General features: G+C 37.4%; 1 protein-coding gene across 2 annotated transcripts in view; it reads right to left on the reverse strand.

The window, feature by feature from the left end:
* The window catches only part of SH3KBP1 (SH3 domain containing kinase binding protein 1), a 221,619-nt gene that overhangs the window by 80,698 nt on the left and 126,869 nt on the right, over positions 1–14,052 (reverse strand). For both annotated transcript variants that reach the window (XM_061999392.1, XM_061999401.1), the window contains one exon: positions 5,386–5,582. In XM_061999392.1, the coding sequence (XP_061855376.1) occupies positions 5,386–5,582 (197 nt within the window). The remainder of the gene's footprint in view (positions 1–5,385; positions 5,583–14,052) is intronic.

Below are 14,052 nucleotides of genomic sequence, written 5' to 3' on the forward strand. Positions count from 1 at the left end.
GCATGGACAGAGCTCAGGCACATCATTAGCTGGTTTACAAATGTCAAGAGGAGCCTCCAACTTGCAACTATCAAAGACTGCTTTTTAAACAACTACTGAAAATTAAGGGGGAAAAATATTTTCTGCACTTGACCAGACAGGAACTGACAGAACAGGTGTGGTAAAGATGTGACTGTCAGCCCAGTGCATATGCCACAGTTTTTGAGTGCCTACCTCATTGACTCAAAATAGCAACTCAGATCTTGCAAGCACTCAGAGTTTACAAATGTCTGTCTTATTATAAAAGACAGGTAGACTTAATAAATTGACATAAGCTTCTACCCCTTACAGCTCTTGTGTCTACTTCCATTATTTCCTCTCCATTTCTCCTCTCTCAACCATCCAAAATATATACTCAAATAAAAAATTCTGTATAAATTCTATTTTGCAGTGAGAAGGATCTCTGAACACCAGTTAACTGCATATTACAAGTTGCTGGATTTAGAGCCATGACAGCCTCCCCCTTTCCATTAAATCATTACGGTGGCTCCAATATTCCCCAGTTTGATGGTTGAGTATATAATTTACATTAAGTTCTGGCAAACACTAATGTGACCGCATCAAAGGCTGTTAATGAAATCTAGCTCTGCTCAAATTTGCCACTGCTAGCCAACTATGAAAGTCTTGCCTGAAGAAAACTACAAATATATCTCAAGTGGAAAATGTGAAAAATACTCTCAATATTCTCAAGTAAGGGCAGTTTTCAGAAAGATTAAAATGGCTTTTAAAGACTTTTTGGTTTATATTCACTTATTATGGCCTTTAGCATTCTCGACTGAAGCCTCAACTCATGGTCCAACCCAATATAGTGAGCTCAGACTAAGGAATGTCTTGGTTGAATTAATTTTCCTATACTTATTAGAGGTTTATTTATAGATACAGGAGAGGAAAAAGTGATAACTTTTTAGAACAATGGAAGTACATATAAATCATATTGTAGGAAGTTCAACCTAGAAACAGAAGTTTGAGATAAGCTACTATAAATCAAAAAAGGAAAAATGAAACAGGCATAAACATCCATTTAAATGCAGCTGCATGAGCAGGAGGATATGTGAAACAGGCATTTCTATTTGACAATAAAACTTGTGCTACATTAACAGTGTTACAATGAATTTTATCAGGAGACACAACATGCCTATACACATACTGCATTTCTTCTAAAAAAATTATCTATCAGCAAGCTGTGTCTTCAATCCCATGCAACACTGTAAACTAATTTACTTACACCTATAACTAATGGGAATTTGCCACAGTTAAGCCTCAGGAATCTAATTCTAGTTATACATGGTCTTTGGTTGTTTCATTGATGTAAATAGGCAAAGAAAAGGGCTACAAAGCATAAATATTTGATTCTTTAAATTTTTTTTAAAAGCACAGCTCTGATGGCACTGCTCAAATTAAACTCCCACAACTGCATCAATAATTTCCCTAGGATAATCTCCTTCTGTGATTTTTAGAATGAAGAACAGCAAAGCAATGAATTCTGCACATCAATAAAACCAATGGGGTTTCACACAATTCCTCAGTTTTGCCTTTAGTTAGAGAATTTATTGATCACCTAAAAGGACGAGGGCCACTATATCCTACACATTGTTACCACTGAGCTAACACTTGGAGCCCATCAAACTGTCTAGTGATTTACAGGAGAGCCTAATGGCATCTGCTTCTGCTCAATTGGCAGCAGTCCTTTCTGCTCTCATACTCCGGCCAATACTTGTGTAAAAGCCTCCTTAAATTAACACCCCAATAAGTCATATCACCTCTGTGTTAAATATGAGCTAAACTTATGATACATAAAATTGAAAACACATTAAAATACAAGGTGATAACGCCAACAAAATGAGATCCCGTTGATCCTTCTGTAAACATGGATGACATTTTCCAAGGGAATTATCTCATTCTAAATAATCCCACATTACAAAATCCTCACAGTAATTTATTGATGCTTTAAAACAAAATAATCAGTAATTTTTAGGAAAAAAATCTAAATCAAAAAGGTAACAGTATCATTACAGTAATATATAAAATGTTTCTCAATAACTGTATCAAGAAGAAGCAACAGAAAGTTTTAGGGTCTTCAAACCTCAAAAAGAATTAAAGGGAAAAAAAAAAAACAACAGAAGAAACTGAGGAAAAAAAGCATTGTTTCTGCATCATCAAAACATTACAAGTTACTGAAAAACTCAAAGCTACTTATAAATGAGCAAGGCACATACCAGGGCAAAGATTTCTTTAAAAACTACATTGTTAGAGAAAGATTTATACCGATTTGGCATTCTGCTCCATACATTGCAACACTATTGATCATATATGCAGAGCTCTCATGATAAATGTGATCTTGCTTGGAATGGCAAACAATGCATGATTCTCTCACTCTCTGCCACCATTAAATGAAAACGAGCATGGCAATGATGAGGGAGGACTTTCTTGGAGCAGGAAAGAAGTATTTGGGGAGGCTGATGTTCTGCAGTGACAATAAACTGTTGCATCAGAGAATCACATTTTGGTGCTATAACTAGTGAAAGACCACAGTACTGAAGCCTCTGAATGGCACTGCTCAAAAGTTAACTATCCTGACCCTAGACAGGAGACAGCAAAACAGCAATGGCAGCAGAGAAGTGATGCTTTTAGCTATCTACACACTTGAAACACAAATATTGAATTTTATTTACAAAAATGAAGTTGTCATTTTCCACTAACCAGGTCAACTTTAGGAGAAATCTTAAGTCACAGGAGGGAAAGTCTGTGGGTAGAAGTAAAAATTTTAAAAACTTTCTGAAAATTCTGTATTCACCTGTTGGCTATTGACTTATGCTCCATAAATATTTGTTCTTTGTGAAAGACAAAGGTATGACTTCTCACTATCATAAAGTGGAGTAAGACTTTCCTTCAGGGAAGGAAGGCCACTTCATAAGCACACTGCAAACATGGCACATTAAAACAAAGCACACTGGAGTTCCAGGGATCTGTAATATGTTTCAATCAGTCTGGCTTACAATCACTACTGTAGAGACACCTACACTTACAATAAACTGCAGACACAAGGAAACCTTCATCTGGCATTAAATAGGCCTTATCATCTCTAAATTCTAATCTGCCTATATCAGACTCAGGAGAACTGAATACTGGTCAGTGATTACATATCCATTACCTTACAACTCAATGCTTATGTTACGTACCAATTATAAATATAATTTAAATCATATCAATTAATATTATTATAATGTAAATTATAACAAATAATGTAAGTTGTCAATGTAAATTATAATAGTGTGTTTATCTTACATGATTTTCTTCCTGCTCCGCATATTTCTTTAATGCATCTGGATGAGAGAAATTAATAATTTAAAACTCATCTCTCGTGGAACTGCATTATTTAAATGCACATTTTAATGTGTAGTTTAAGTTTTTATGTCCTGAGTAAAAAAAAAAAAGAGGTTTAAGTGCAGCCATGCATGAGTTTAAGCCTGTCTGCTATCAGATGCTTCCTATACACAAAGCATTCTTCCTTAGACAGGGCACATAATTTAAAACTTGTAAGAACAAGATTACAGGCAGATATCAAATTATAAAAACAAACATCCTCTGAAATGCAGTTAAAAACACCCCAACCTTTTATTAATCAAGTTTATATTCTGTAAAATTCTTTTTCAACATACTCAGAAAGCTTTCATAAAGCCCAATCACACCTTAAACCCTGTCACATTGTCAGTCACATATAAACCAGGCTCCATGCAAACATGCAAGCATGACAGCTCCATGCAAAGCTTCACTGCTCTCTACCCCACTCCATGAATCTGGCAGGGGGGAAGTTCATTAGCTAGCAGTGAACACTACCAGGCCTGATCTGTCCCTCTCTCATATTCCAGTGAGTCTCCTTTGATGAGGTGTCACTGGAATACAACCCAGCCGCTCCCAGCCCTGCATGTTAACAAAGCCTCCCACATCAGTTAATAAACAAAGCCAGAAACAGAAGGCAAGCAAACTACCATGTAGACTTTGAAGAAGACAGCAATGGTCAAGGAGTAATACAATCTGGGTTTTTCCTTTACTTAGATTATCTCAGTTCTTCACTACTCTCCATACACAGAATGCAAATTGCAATGTCGTGTAAAATATCAACCATATCTCCCTCAACATATCAAAATTAAGACATTTCAACCATGCCTCCACAGGATTTCCCTTTCTCCTGTCCCACTGTAACTCAGTGTGGATACTGGGATAGATGCTGTGCTATAAATCAGATCACTGAAAGGATCTAAGTTAAAAAACAAAAGCTCTGTGGGCCAAAAGATACAACTCCTGTAGTTCCTGGTTCTACAGACATTTAGGAAAGCATAACTCAAAATGGGAGACTGTCGCACCAGGGAGCAAGAGTAGCTGCCCAGGTGCTTCTTAAAATCGCCATGCCAAAGAAAATGCAACACTGTGCATAATGTAACACTGTGCCTAACTGTGCCCAGAGCAGAACTGTGAAAGCCTCTTAACACTTCTCAGCATATCAGTAACCTTAAGCAAATCTAACTGAGCACTTAAAGGAAGGATTTCACAGATCTTTCTCTGGTTGTTTCTTGATTAGGAAACAAAGCACTTTTTTTGTTTGTTTCTCTAATGAACACATTTTAAAGTTTGCCTACTCTATTAAAACATCTCATTTTGCTTTCTTGTCTCTTTCTAATTCACTTAGTGGTTGTTTTGGAGGCTTTGGAACAAAGAGAGCTCTATAAGAAGATGGTCTCTTTCAATTTATCAGAAAGTAAATTTTCTCCTCAACTGTTAATCTCAGGACTTTCTTTTTATGTCACATAGAACAAATCCATTAAAAAGAGATTATCTCTTTTACTAACCCCTTTAACCAAAGCTATACAATTTTTGAAAGCATCCTCTAAATCAACAAATCCAGTACTAAGTTGAGGTACTTGGGTATTTGCAAAGCTTCCTTTTTTTAAAAAAAACCAAACTGATGGCACAGTGACAGTTTATAGAAGACTTAGGTTTTTGGGTTTTTTTTACTATAATGTAATTAAAAACCTGAAAAGCCTCTCCAGTCTTGTTCTCTAGAGTAACATTTTATTAGGAAAAAAAGATCAATTAAACAGATGGAGTTACAAACAGAGGAATAAATCTTTAAGCAAAGTAACAGTTCTTTCAGGCAGCTAACCTCACTGGAATTCACTTTCTGGTGGGTGGCAAAAGAAAACAAGAAAGAAAAAGAAAGAAAGCTGAATCTTGTCCACAAAATAGTGAAATAATGACCAAAAGGCTTAAAGTTTTGACCAGTGGATGAAAATTATTTCATGATTTGCTGAAAATATCTTTAAAGCAAAACTAAGAAATGACACATACCTTATCTACTGGGAGAAAGTCATTTTCAACTTCTATTGATCTTGGTCGTAGCTTTATAGGTTTGTCTTTGAAGATATCTCCAAAGCCAACACCCTTGACCTTTTTGGGTTGGATTGTCGTGCCTCCATTGGCTCCTTCTGATTTTGTACTGCAAGAGTCACCACCATCACTCTCAGAGCCTGTAGCATCTTTTAGGCCTGTGAAATGGAGGGATGAAAGAAGCAATCTTAGGTGTGAAGGTCACTATTTTCAAAACATTGTGGCTGGAAAATGATCCCTCCCACCATCCTCTAAATGAAAAAAAAAAAAAACCCAACAGGTAAGAAACAGGTAGAGAAAGTGCTCTCTGTGCCATGCACTCATTTTTGAGTTTTAAAAAACATTTTATCTGATTACATTGGTGAACTACGTAGAACTTACACCAATCCACAAAACATGCATACTCCAGCATCAAACCTTCATGAAGATGGTCATTCCTTGAGTATCAATAAAATCCTTCTTCCTCAGACAAAAATTATTTGGAAGACAACTCAATAAATGAAAGTTAAATTCAGTTGTAGGGCAGCTATTGTATAAAGCCACTTAAAGCTAACAAGCAGTCAGACCAGGCGCGCTGTACCTTAAATCTGTGACTCATATCAAACCAATTATGCACAATCAGTATCCAAAGCTACGTTACCTAACTAGGAAATATAAAGCTGAAAGCTGTTCAAACAAATTTGCAATCAAATAAGCTGCATAATACGTTCCTTGCTGAAAATTAAATCTCTCTGCAGCACAGACAGCTTCATAAAGAAAGCAGCCATGCACGCTATTCTCTAGGAAGAAATCAAAACTGATGTTACGATTTGCATTACTTCTCTCGGTGAATAGGAACATTTATCTGCACTTATTTGAAAATGCCTGCTTTTGAATAGCAAAGGCCACAGACGCAGCCTAGTGATGCTTCAGCCACTTTACAGAATGGTGTAGAATCAGGCCAAACACTTACTGGCAGCAAAAGTGATCCACTGAAGTTTCCTCTAATTGAAACAGTCCTCCAGATCATTTAAATCTGTCTTCTTACATTACTGATTGACTTAACTATTCTTCCAGGAAAACCACAGCAATTGCTGCTACTACAGCACTAATTCTAATAAATAAGTCTTATAATAAACTCAGATCCTCACATTCTCCTCACAAGCATTCATGGTGCCACAAATGTGGATTTTACAAGAGCTTAGTTTCTTAATTATTTTTATACCAAGGTCCACAAAGTGATTGCAAGAGACTTAAATCAAAAGAGGTTCCCGATACAGAAGAAAAATTCTTCTTTAAAATCTAGATATCTAAAATCAAGTAGAGATTGTATACTAATCTGTTTTCCTCTTCCCTTTGGAAAGCAAGTAACATTACCCAAAAATTGTCTGTATTTCTGCCAAAAGGAAAGAAATGGCACTAAGAACAGGCAAAGTATTGGATTCCTATTAAAAGGGCTGCAAGTTGTGGAGCATGTGGGTAGTTTCATAAAACCTTCATAATGTCTCAGTTTCTACAATTTTCTGATGTGTACAGCAACAGAAACAGAATGAAGCAGCGTTCTTGAGCTGAAAGTATCTGAATATCATTTCTAGTCTACACTAGAAAAATCTCTCAAAACCAAATAAAAGGATTATCTGACTATTTTGAAGTCAATGAAAATTCTTATGAATAAAATTTTTAATGTTAACAATGGAATCCTTTGCTTTTGTATCCTCAGCTCAAATGCTGTCTTTGGTGCTAGCAAACAAGCACTCTCCAACCAACAATTTTCTGCCACGCTAGTCAGCAGCGACTTGTTTTGGGGCAGTCTTCTTGTCTTCTTGACAATCCACCGTTTAGCAACATGACTACCCAGTAAAACATAGCATCTTCCTCAGGGGGTACTTTAAGCTTCTCTGATGAACCACAGAAATCAATGCAAGTCCTGAGGCCTACAGGCACAGCTTCACAATTCAGGATGCAAGGGGCTTGTCGGTTAAAATGCTTTCAACACCAAAGTGCTGCCAGGAAATAAAATCAAGAACTATGTGTCAGGCCAGGAATTTTAGCAAAATTGATAAGCATAAAAGTCATCATACACTGCTCTGAGATTTTCTGTATCCAAAACACGAAGAGTATAAATGTGGAATTAGGGAAAGTTACCAATTAGAAACAAAGAGACTAAAGACTAAGCAAAATTCTATAGGCCCTCTGGCTTCCCCAGTGGCTGCTACATCTCCCTGTTAAATGTAACATTTCTGTTTCTCCAAGTGTTCCATTTAGATAGCACTGAGCAAGTTATTTGTTCCATAAGCTGTGCAGGACTGGAATTTAAAAGAACAGTAAATAATATTATTACAATTCTTCTCTTAAATATGCAGAGGTTCTGATCCCTTTACTTTGACCTTTTTGTTTTTCCTAAGAAGGGCCTGGGGAAAAACTTCAAATCTGGTTTCACTTCTTTGTTATGGTAGTTAGAACAGTAGTATTCCTGACACCAGTAAAACAAATTCTGTGCACTCCTCTTTCCACAGCACGTGAAAGCAATAACCAGAGAATTCAAGCATTCACTGTGATCCTGATCTGTGCTGTGGCTGGCAGAAAGAGAGCTGTTATCTGTACCAGAGCCATTCCATGATATACCATCACTCAGAGATGCAAGGGTAAATTAATTAAGATAGAGAACTGTAAGTCTCTTCAGGCAACACAGCAAAGTCACTGCCTCTTTCTTATGCCTATACCTTGTTGTGACTTGAGCTCTGAAGAAGATACTGTAAATTCTAATGAATTTACAAGAAATCTAATGAAATTCAACAAGGGCAAGTGTAGAGTCTTGCATCTGGGAAAGGATAATCCCATGTACCAGGAATGAACCATGGAGAATGAACTCTTAGAAAGTAGTATAGAGGAAAGGGATCTGGGGGTCCTGGTGGACAGCAGGATGAGCATGAGCCAGCAATGTGCCCTTGTGGCCAAGAAGGCCAATGGCATCCTGGGGTGTATTAGAAGGGCTGCGGGCAGTAGGTTGAGAGAGGTTCTCCTCCCCCTCTACTTTGCCCTCATGAGACCACATCTTGATTACCATATACAGTTTTGGGCCCCTCAGTTCAATAAGGACAGGGAGCTGCTGGAGAGAATTCAGTGCAAGCCACTAAGGTGATGCAGTGGGGCATCTCCCTTATGATGAAAGGCTGAGAGAGCTGGGGCTCTTCAGCTTGGAGAAGAGGAGACAGAGGGGTGACCTCATTAAGGTTTACAAATATGAAAAGGGCAGGTGTCAAGAGGATGGAGCCAGGCTGTCCTCAGTGATGGCTAATGATAGGACACGGGGCAATAGGTACAAGCTGGAACATAAGAGGTTCCACAGAAACACAAGGAAGAATTTCTTCACTGTAAGGGTGACGGAGCACTGGAACGAGCTGCCCAGATGGATTGTTGAGTCTCCTTCTCTGGAGACATTCAAAACCCACCTGGATGAGTTCCTGTGTGACCTACTCTAGGTGGTCCTGCTCTGGCAGGGGGGTTGGACTAGATGATCTTTCAAGGTCCCTTCCAACCCTTAAGATTCTGTAATTCTGTAAGTTCTACTAGCTGGACCTTTCCCAGCTTTGCAAAATGTCAATCACTAGAGCCCTGGCTGAGATGAAGGCTCAACAAATTTTTTTACTGCTTTCACATACAAAAAATAATGGTCACCAATCAACTATACTGAGTTGATAATACAAATAACACAAATAATACTTCTGAGTATCAAACATCCTCAACTCAAAAAATTAAAACCCCAGTGATTATCATCTCTTTGATCTTCTTGATATGGGATAGAAGAATTATCCTCTGACAAAGGTTACTTCTTTCATTCTTGACAAAATCTCCTTGAACTACTCTGTGATGGAGGGAAGTAGCAGTGTAAAGACCTCTCTCCACAATTAACTGGATTTTAACTGACAGAATCCATGAACACTCTTTGCCACTCCCTGAAAAAGCTATCTTTAAAATAAACAGTTAAAAAAGGTTTTCTGCACCACTGATTGTGGGAGAAAAGGACTTGGACCTTGGTGAGTGGATAGAAGTAAAATATGAAGTAATTATGGCAGTTACTTCACAGGTCTCACATGGACACCAGATCTTTGAAACTTACATGAAAGAGAGATTAGAAACCTCAGGGGCTCCAATAAAGATTAAGCTTTTGTTTCTGTGTCATCATTTATTTTCTATTGCTGCATCTTCATCTTTTATGGCCACTCTTCTGTCTTGAGACATACATCTTGTATCAGAAACCTCACCTGAGGCTTACAACAAATTTCCTTAGAATCACTCATCTGTGCTTGATGATAATCCAAGAGTTATTTCATTCTCTCTGCTGTCACAGAATGCACTAAAGTGATGCTTGTTCAAACTGAACTGCATTCAAGTGGCTGGATACATAGGCCAGCCTTACATAGCTCATTCAAAGTTAAAAGAATTATTCCCAATCAACTGGGAAAATGATATAATTTATTGTTTTTTGGCTGACAAAAAATGAGGAGCCCCCTGGACTCAAATAAAGAAATAAATAAGAACAAAAGCCCTGGCTTTTTGAAGAACTAGTCTATTTATTGCTCTTCTCACTTTATAGCTGAGGACAAGAGGCAAAGATGACAGAAGAGGTGGACTATATCCAGTGGAAACTGGGAACAAATTAGATAAAATGAAGATGTGCAGTAATGTTAAGAAACAATGATGCATCGCTTATTTTTTTTTCTATTTAAGTACAAGACAGTCTTGCAGAAAATAATCTAGCATGCTTTTACTCTTTTCAAGATATGATAACGAAACTCCCTTACCTTTCTCCCAAGATACATCAGATACACACTTCTCCTTTGCACAGAAAAAGAACTTGCAAGCAAGGATTTGAAACACTATCTCTACCCTTGCCTGACAAATTCTACCCTCTCCTTTATTTGGGTTGTTCCGTGATACATATATATATTACATCAACATATACATGTCAGCAGTTCTTCCAGAGCAATACTGACAAGTGCAGCTGCACTGGCCTCCCTAGCCCAGCCTACAGAAGCAAGGGATGGCTGGTGGCTGAGGTGACCTCACCTCTTAAAAATGGAAAAATGTCCCTCTTCCAACTATCCTCATTTTTTTTTTCTCTTCAGATTTTCATGGCCTTTTTTTTGCCACTACTGCAAAAAGCTTAGTAGGAAAACACAGTGTGTTACATGGTTTCCCCAAAAGACAAAAACAATACAGATACAGCTGGGAACCAAGTGGGAACCTGGGTGATCTAGATGATCAGGTTATGAATTTTAAAAATGAAATTTTCTTCAAGAAAGGATACAGTTAGCAGGGACATCAGGTTGCTAAGTGAGCATTAAAAACTGCAAAGCATTTCAGTTGGTATAGTCATCTGCTGCAATACATCCACACAGTCTGAAACAGCTGTGGTAGAGCGATGAACTTGAACACTAAGGTAAGGCCAGCAGCTTAGCAAATTGCTGTCCTCAGAAACACTGAGCACATATTGATTTTCTTTTAAGTCTAGTTATCAAATACTTCAAATATAGCCAGGACAGGATAAAAGTTGCAGTAGTCAGGCCTCTCACAATTATTTTTTTTGTTTTTTAACAGCAACTTTTCTAGAATCTGTCAGCTCTCTGTCAGCATTTGGAGAGCTGACAAGCTAAGAACATAGCATCAACAAAGTGCTCACTAATGTGCCTACTATCATGCCAGTCCTAATAGTAGGAAATTTTTCCAAATCTTTAAAATTTGTCAGGACATACGCCTTTTGGGGGTGTTACTTCCCATTTCTAGCTCTATATACAAATACACTATTCTTTTACCCAGATTTATTGTTGCTGAATCATTTAAAACACCACAAGGTACAACTCGAATCTGAGTGTTGGGTGCAGTTTTATGATAAGCTCCATAAAATCTGAACATGGGCAGCATCAACAGGGAGAAGTTAAAATTCTTAGGAGCCAAGCATTACCAACTTTTGGCTGGAACAAGACATGGGACTACTGACATACGGCTATTTAAAAATACTCGGAGCTCTAAGATTCTCTGTTGCTTCATGCTTCTTACAAATGCAAGATAATTTAGCATTCATGAAGAATAAATTCTCACAACACTGTCTGGATGAATTTCGCACTTCACACACATTTTTTCCTCTATGAGTCTATACAAGAGATTAGTTTTCTCAAGACATTTCAAACACACTACACTTCTCCTATGCCATTTACAGGTCTTTTGAGAACAACATTCTGAAATGTACCAAAACAGGGATTAAAAAGAGACCACAACATCAGACTTAATTCACCAATGGTCACAGAGATGCATTGGCATCAAACCAGGATTCTAAATCAGAAAGATATTTAGGGATGATAAAGGGCTGTGTAAACTAAAGCTGTTAAAACAAAAATAAAAAGCTGTGATAAAATTAACTCCATTCAAAGTAGGAAACAAATGTTTCTAAATAGCTTAAAATGGCAGGAAAAAAAGGGGAATACATTGTGAGCTCTACAGAGCTTTCTATTTTGAGCTGTTATTTAGCAATTTGATTTTGTTCTTTATTCTGGATTGTTCTCTCTGCAGACAATGTATGGCACTGGACAAAAGATGAACCACAATGTATAAACTAATGATACTTCGGCCCTCTAAGAACATCTCAGCTCTGTTAAGTGATGTAAAGGTCAGCTGTTCAGGCACACACCTGAGACAATGCAAAGAATCTTCTGATTTGGTCTGGCAGCCAGAGACAAATCGTCAACTGTGTTTAATAAAACAAAAAATTGTGTAAATGGAGCTTATTGGGATTTTTGTCTTTTATGGAAGGGAAGGAAGGTGAGGGGAAATATATCCTTTCTTTCTATTTAGAGAATAACAGCGTCGAATGTCGAGTGACTGATCTGAATGACAAAGAAGGTACAGTCATACATGGCAATTGCGGTAGATGAGAAAGGAACTGTCCTTCTTCCTTTTCCTTACATGTTGTCCAAGATAGAATACCACAGCCTATGAGGTATATATTTTGACCTTGCATTCTATCAAAGTCCTGTATTTTGTTGAAACCATCACCAATAGCATTCCATAGTATCATAAAAAATCAAAACCAGAAGGAACTTTGATTTTAAATATAATCCTAGAACAAAGCCACGTTGATTCTTCATAGTTTAAAGGCTAATAAATTCATGCTTTTAGAAAACAAATTTATGCTTCTTTACTAACAGTGGTTATACATGTACAAATGTCTGAGGCAGGCTATTTCAATATTAGTCACAATTTGTTAGTCTCAGTTATATTCCTTGAAGAACTGTACCTGTTTAATCTAACATTTGTCTTTTCAGCATTGCTTTTACAACACTTCTTCCCACATAAGAAATAGCCCCAATATTTTTATGCTCACACAAGAAATCATGCAGGGAAGAGGGGAGCGGTGTCCAGCACCACATTAGCAACATGCATTAAGGGCAATGCAGCGCAAGCATCCTCCGCAACATGAACACAGAGCCATCAATACAGAAGTTGGTGGCTTCACCTCATCCCCAGCAATTTCCCCAGAGTACTGTAAAAGCGAATAGAAACAATCATTCATTCAGGAGCTTTACAACTGTACTATCATTGTCTTCATTTTGGATCTACTTTTTCACCATCCATGTTCTCACCAAGTACAGGACCAATGTTATGACACATGAAAGGATGGGTAAGCAACCACAATCAAAAGGATTCTTTACCTGTCACTCAGCAAAAAACAGTCTTCTGTGAGACTCATGGACAACCACTTGGTAGTGGGAGTCTGAACCAATGGAAGTATTGAATGTGTTTCAACCCAGTTAACATATAATTCTTCAGCCCACCACCCCACATCCCTTGCCATCTGTACATTTGTTCTCCAGAAAACAGGCATCACGATAACTTCCCTCATCCAGTTTTAGCATTGTTCCTTCTCAGATGTTATTTTTCATCATAGTAGCTGTGTATTTAATATATGTTCTTTGTAAATAAGTTATAAGAAGTTGAAGTGAAATAAAATATTTTAACTGTCCTCTCTTCGGAAGTGTTAAAACCCACATTTGGGTTTCTCATGTAACTTTGCTCACGTTCAGACATTCTTAAATGGGGTTAACAATGTCATAAATACATCAAACACATTGATTTCTTGGAACTCCAACCAGCCATAGTTCCTAAATGATCAGGGACAGGGTAAAAAGAGAAAAAGAAAAGGAAAAAAAAAAAAAGTGGTGGAGCAATAGAAAACACAATGAAGGTTACTCACGAATATTTCTGTTTCAACGATCCTGTCTCATCTTCTTCCATTATATCTAATATCTATTACTGACAGCATAGTGGATCCACACATAAGGAAAGAGAGGCAAATATCTGTCAAATCAAGCACTGTATCTGCCCTGTTCCTCAGTAATAGTATCTTCGAAGAAAAAGAAAGTGAAGGAAGAAAAAGAAATTAAACCAGTAAAATTTTTTTAAAATTAGAAATCCAAGAAGCTTTTCTTTTTTTTTTTTTTTGTGGAGGTGCAAGAAAGCTGCAGAATGAGAGAAAAGAAGGCTGTGATCAACCAAATGACAAATAAGTAATTTCTTGTTACTGTGTGTCCCTCTTCGCCCAGCATATGCAGTAGCAAAGATATTCCGACAGCAGGTTGAGAAGCAGAATGC

This window comes from Colius striatus, chromosome 1, assembly GCF_028858725.1.
Source record: "Colius striatus isolate bColStr4 chromosome 1, bColStr4.1.hap1, whole genome shotgun sequence".
In the NCBI taxonomy this organism is placed as follows: Eukaryota; Metazoa; Chordata; class Aves; order Coliiformes; family Coliidae; genus Colius; species Colius striatus.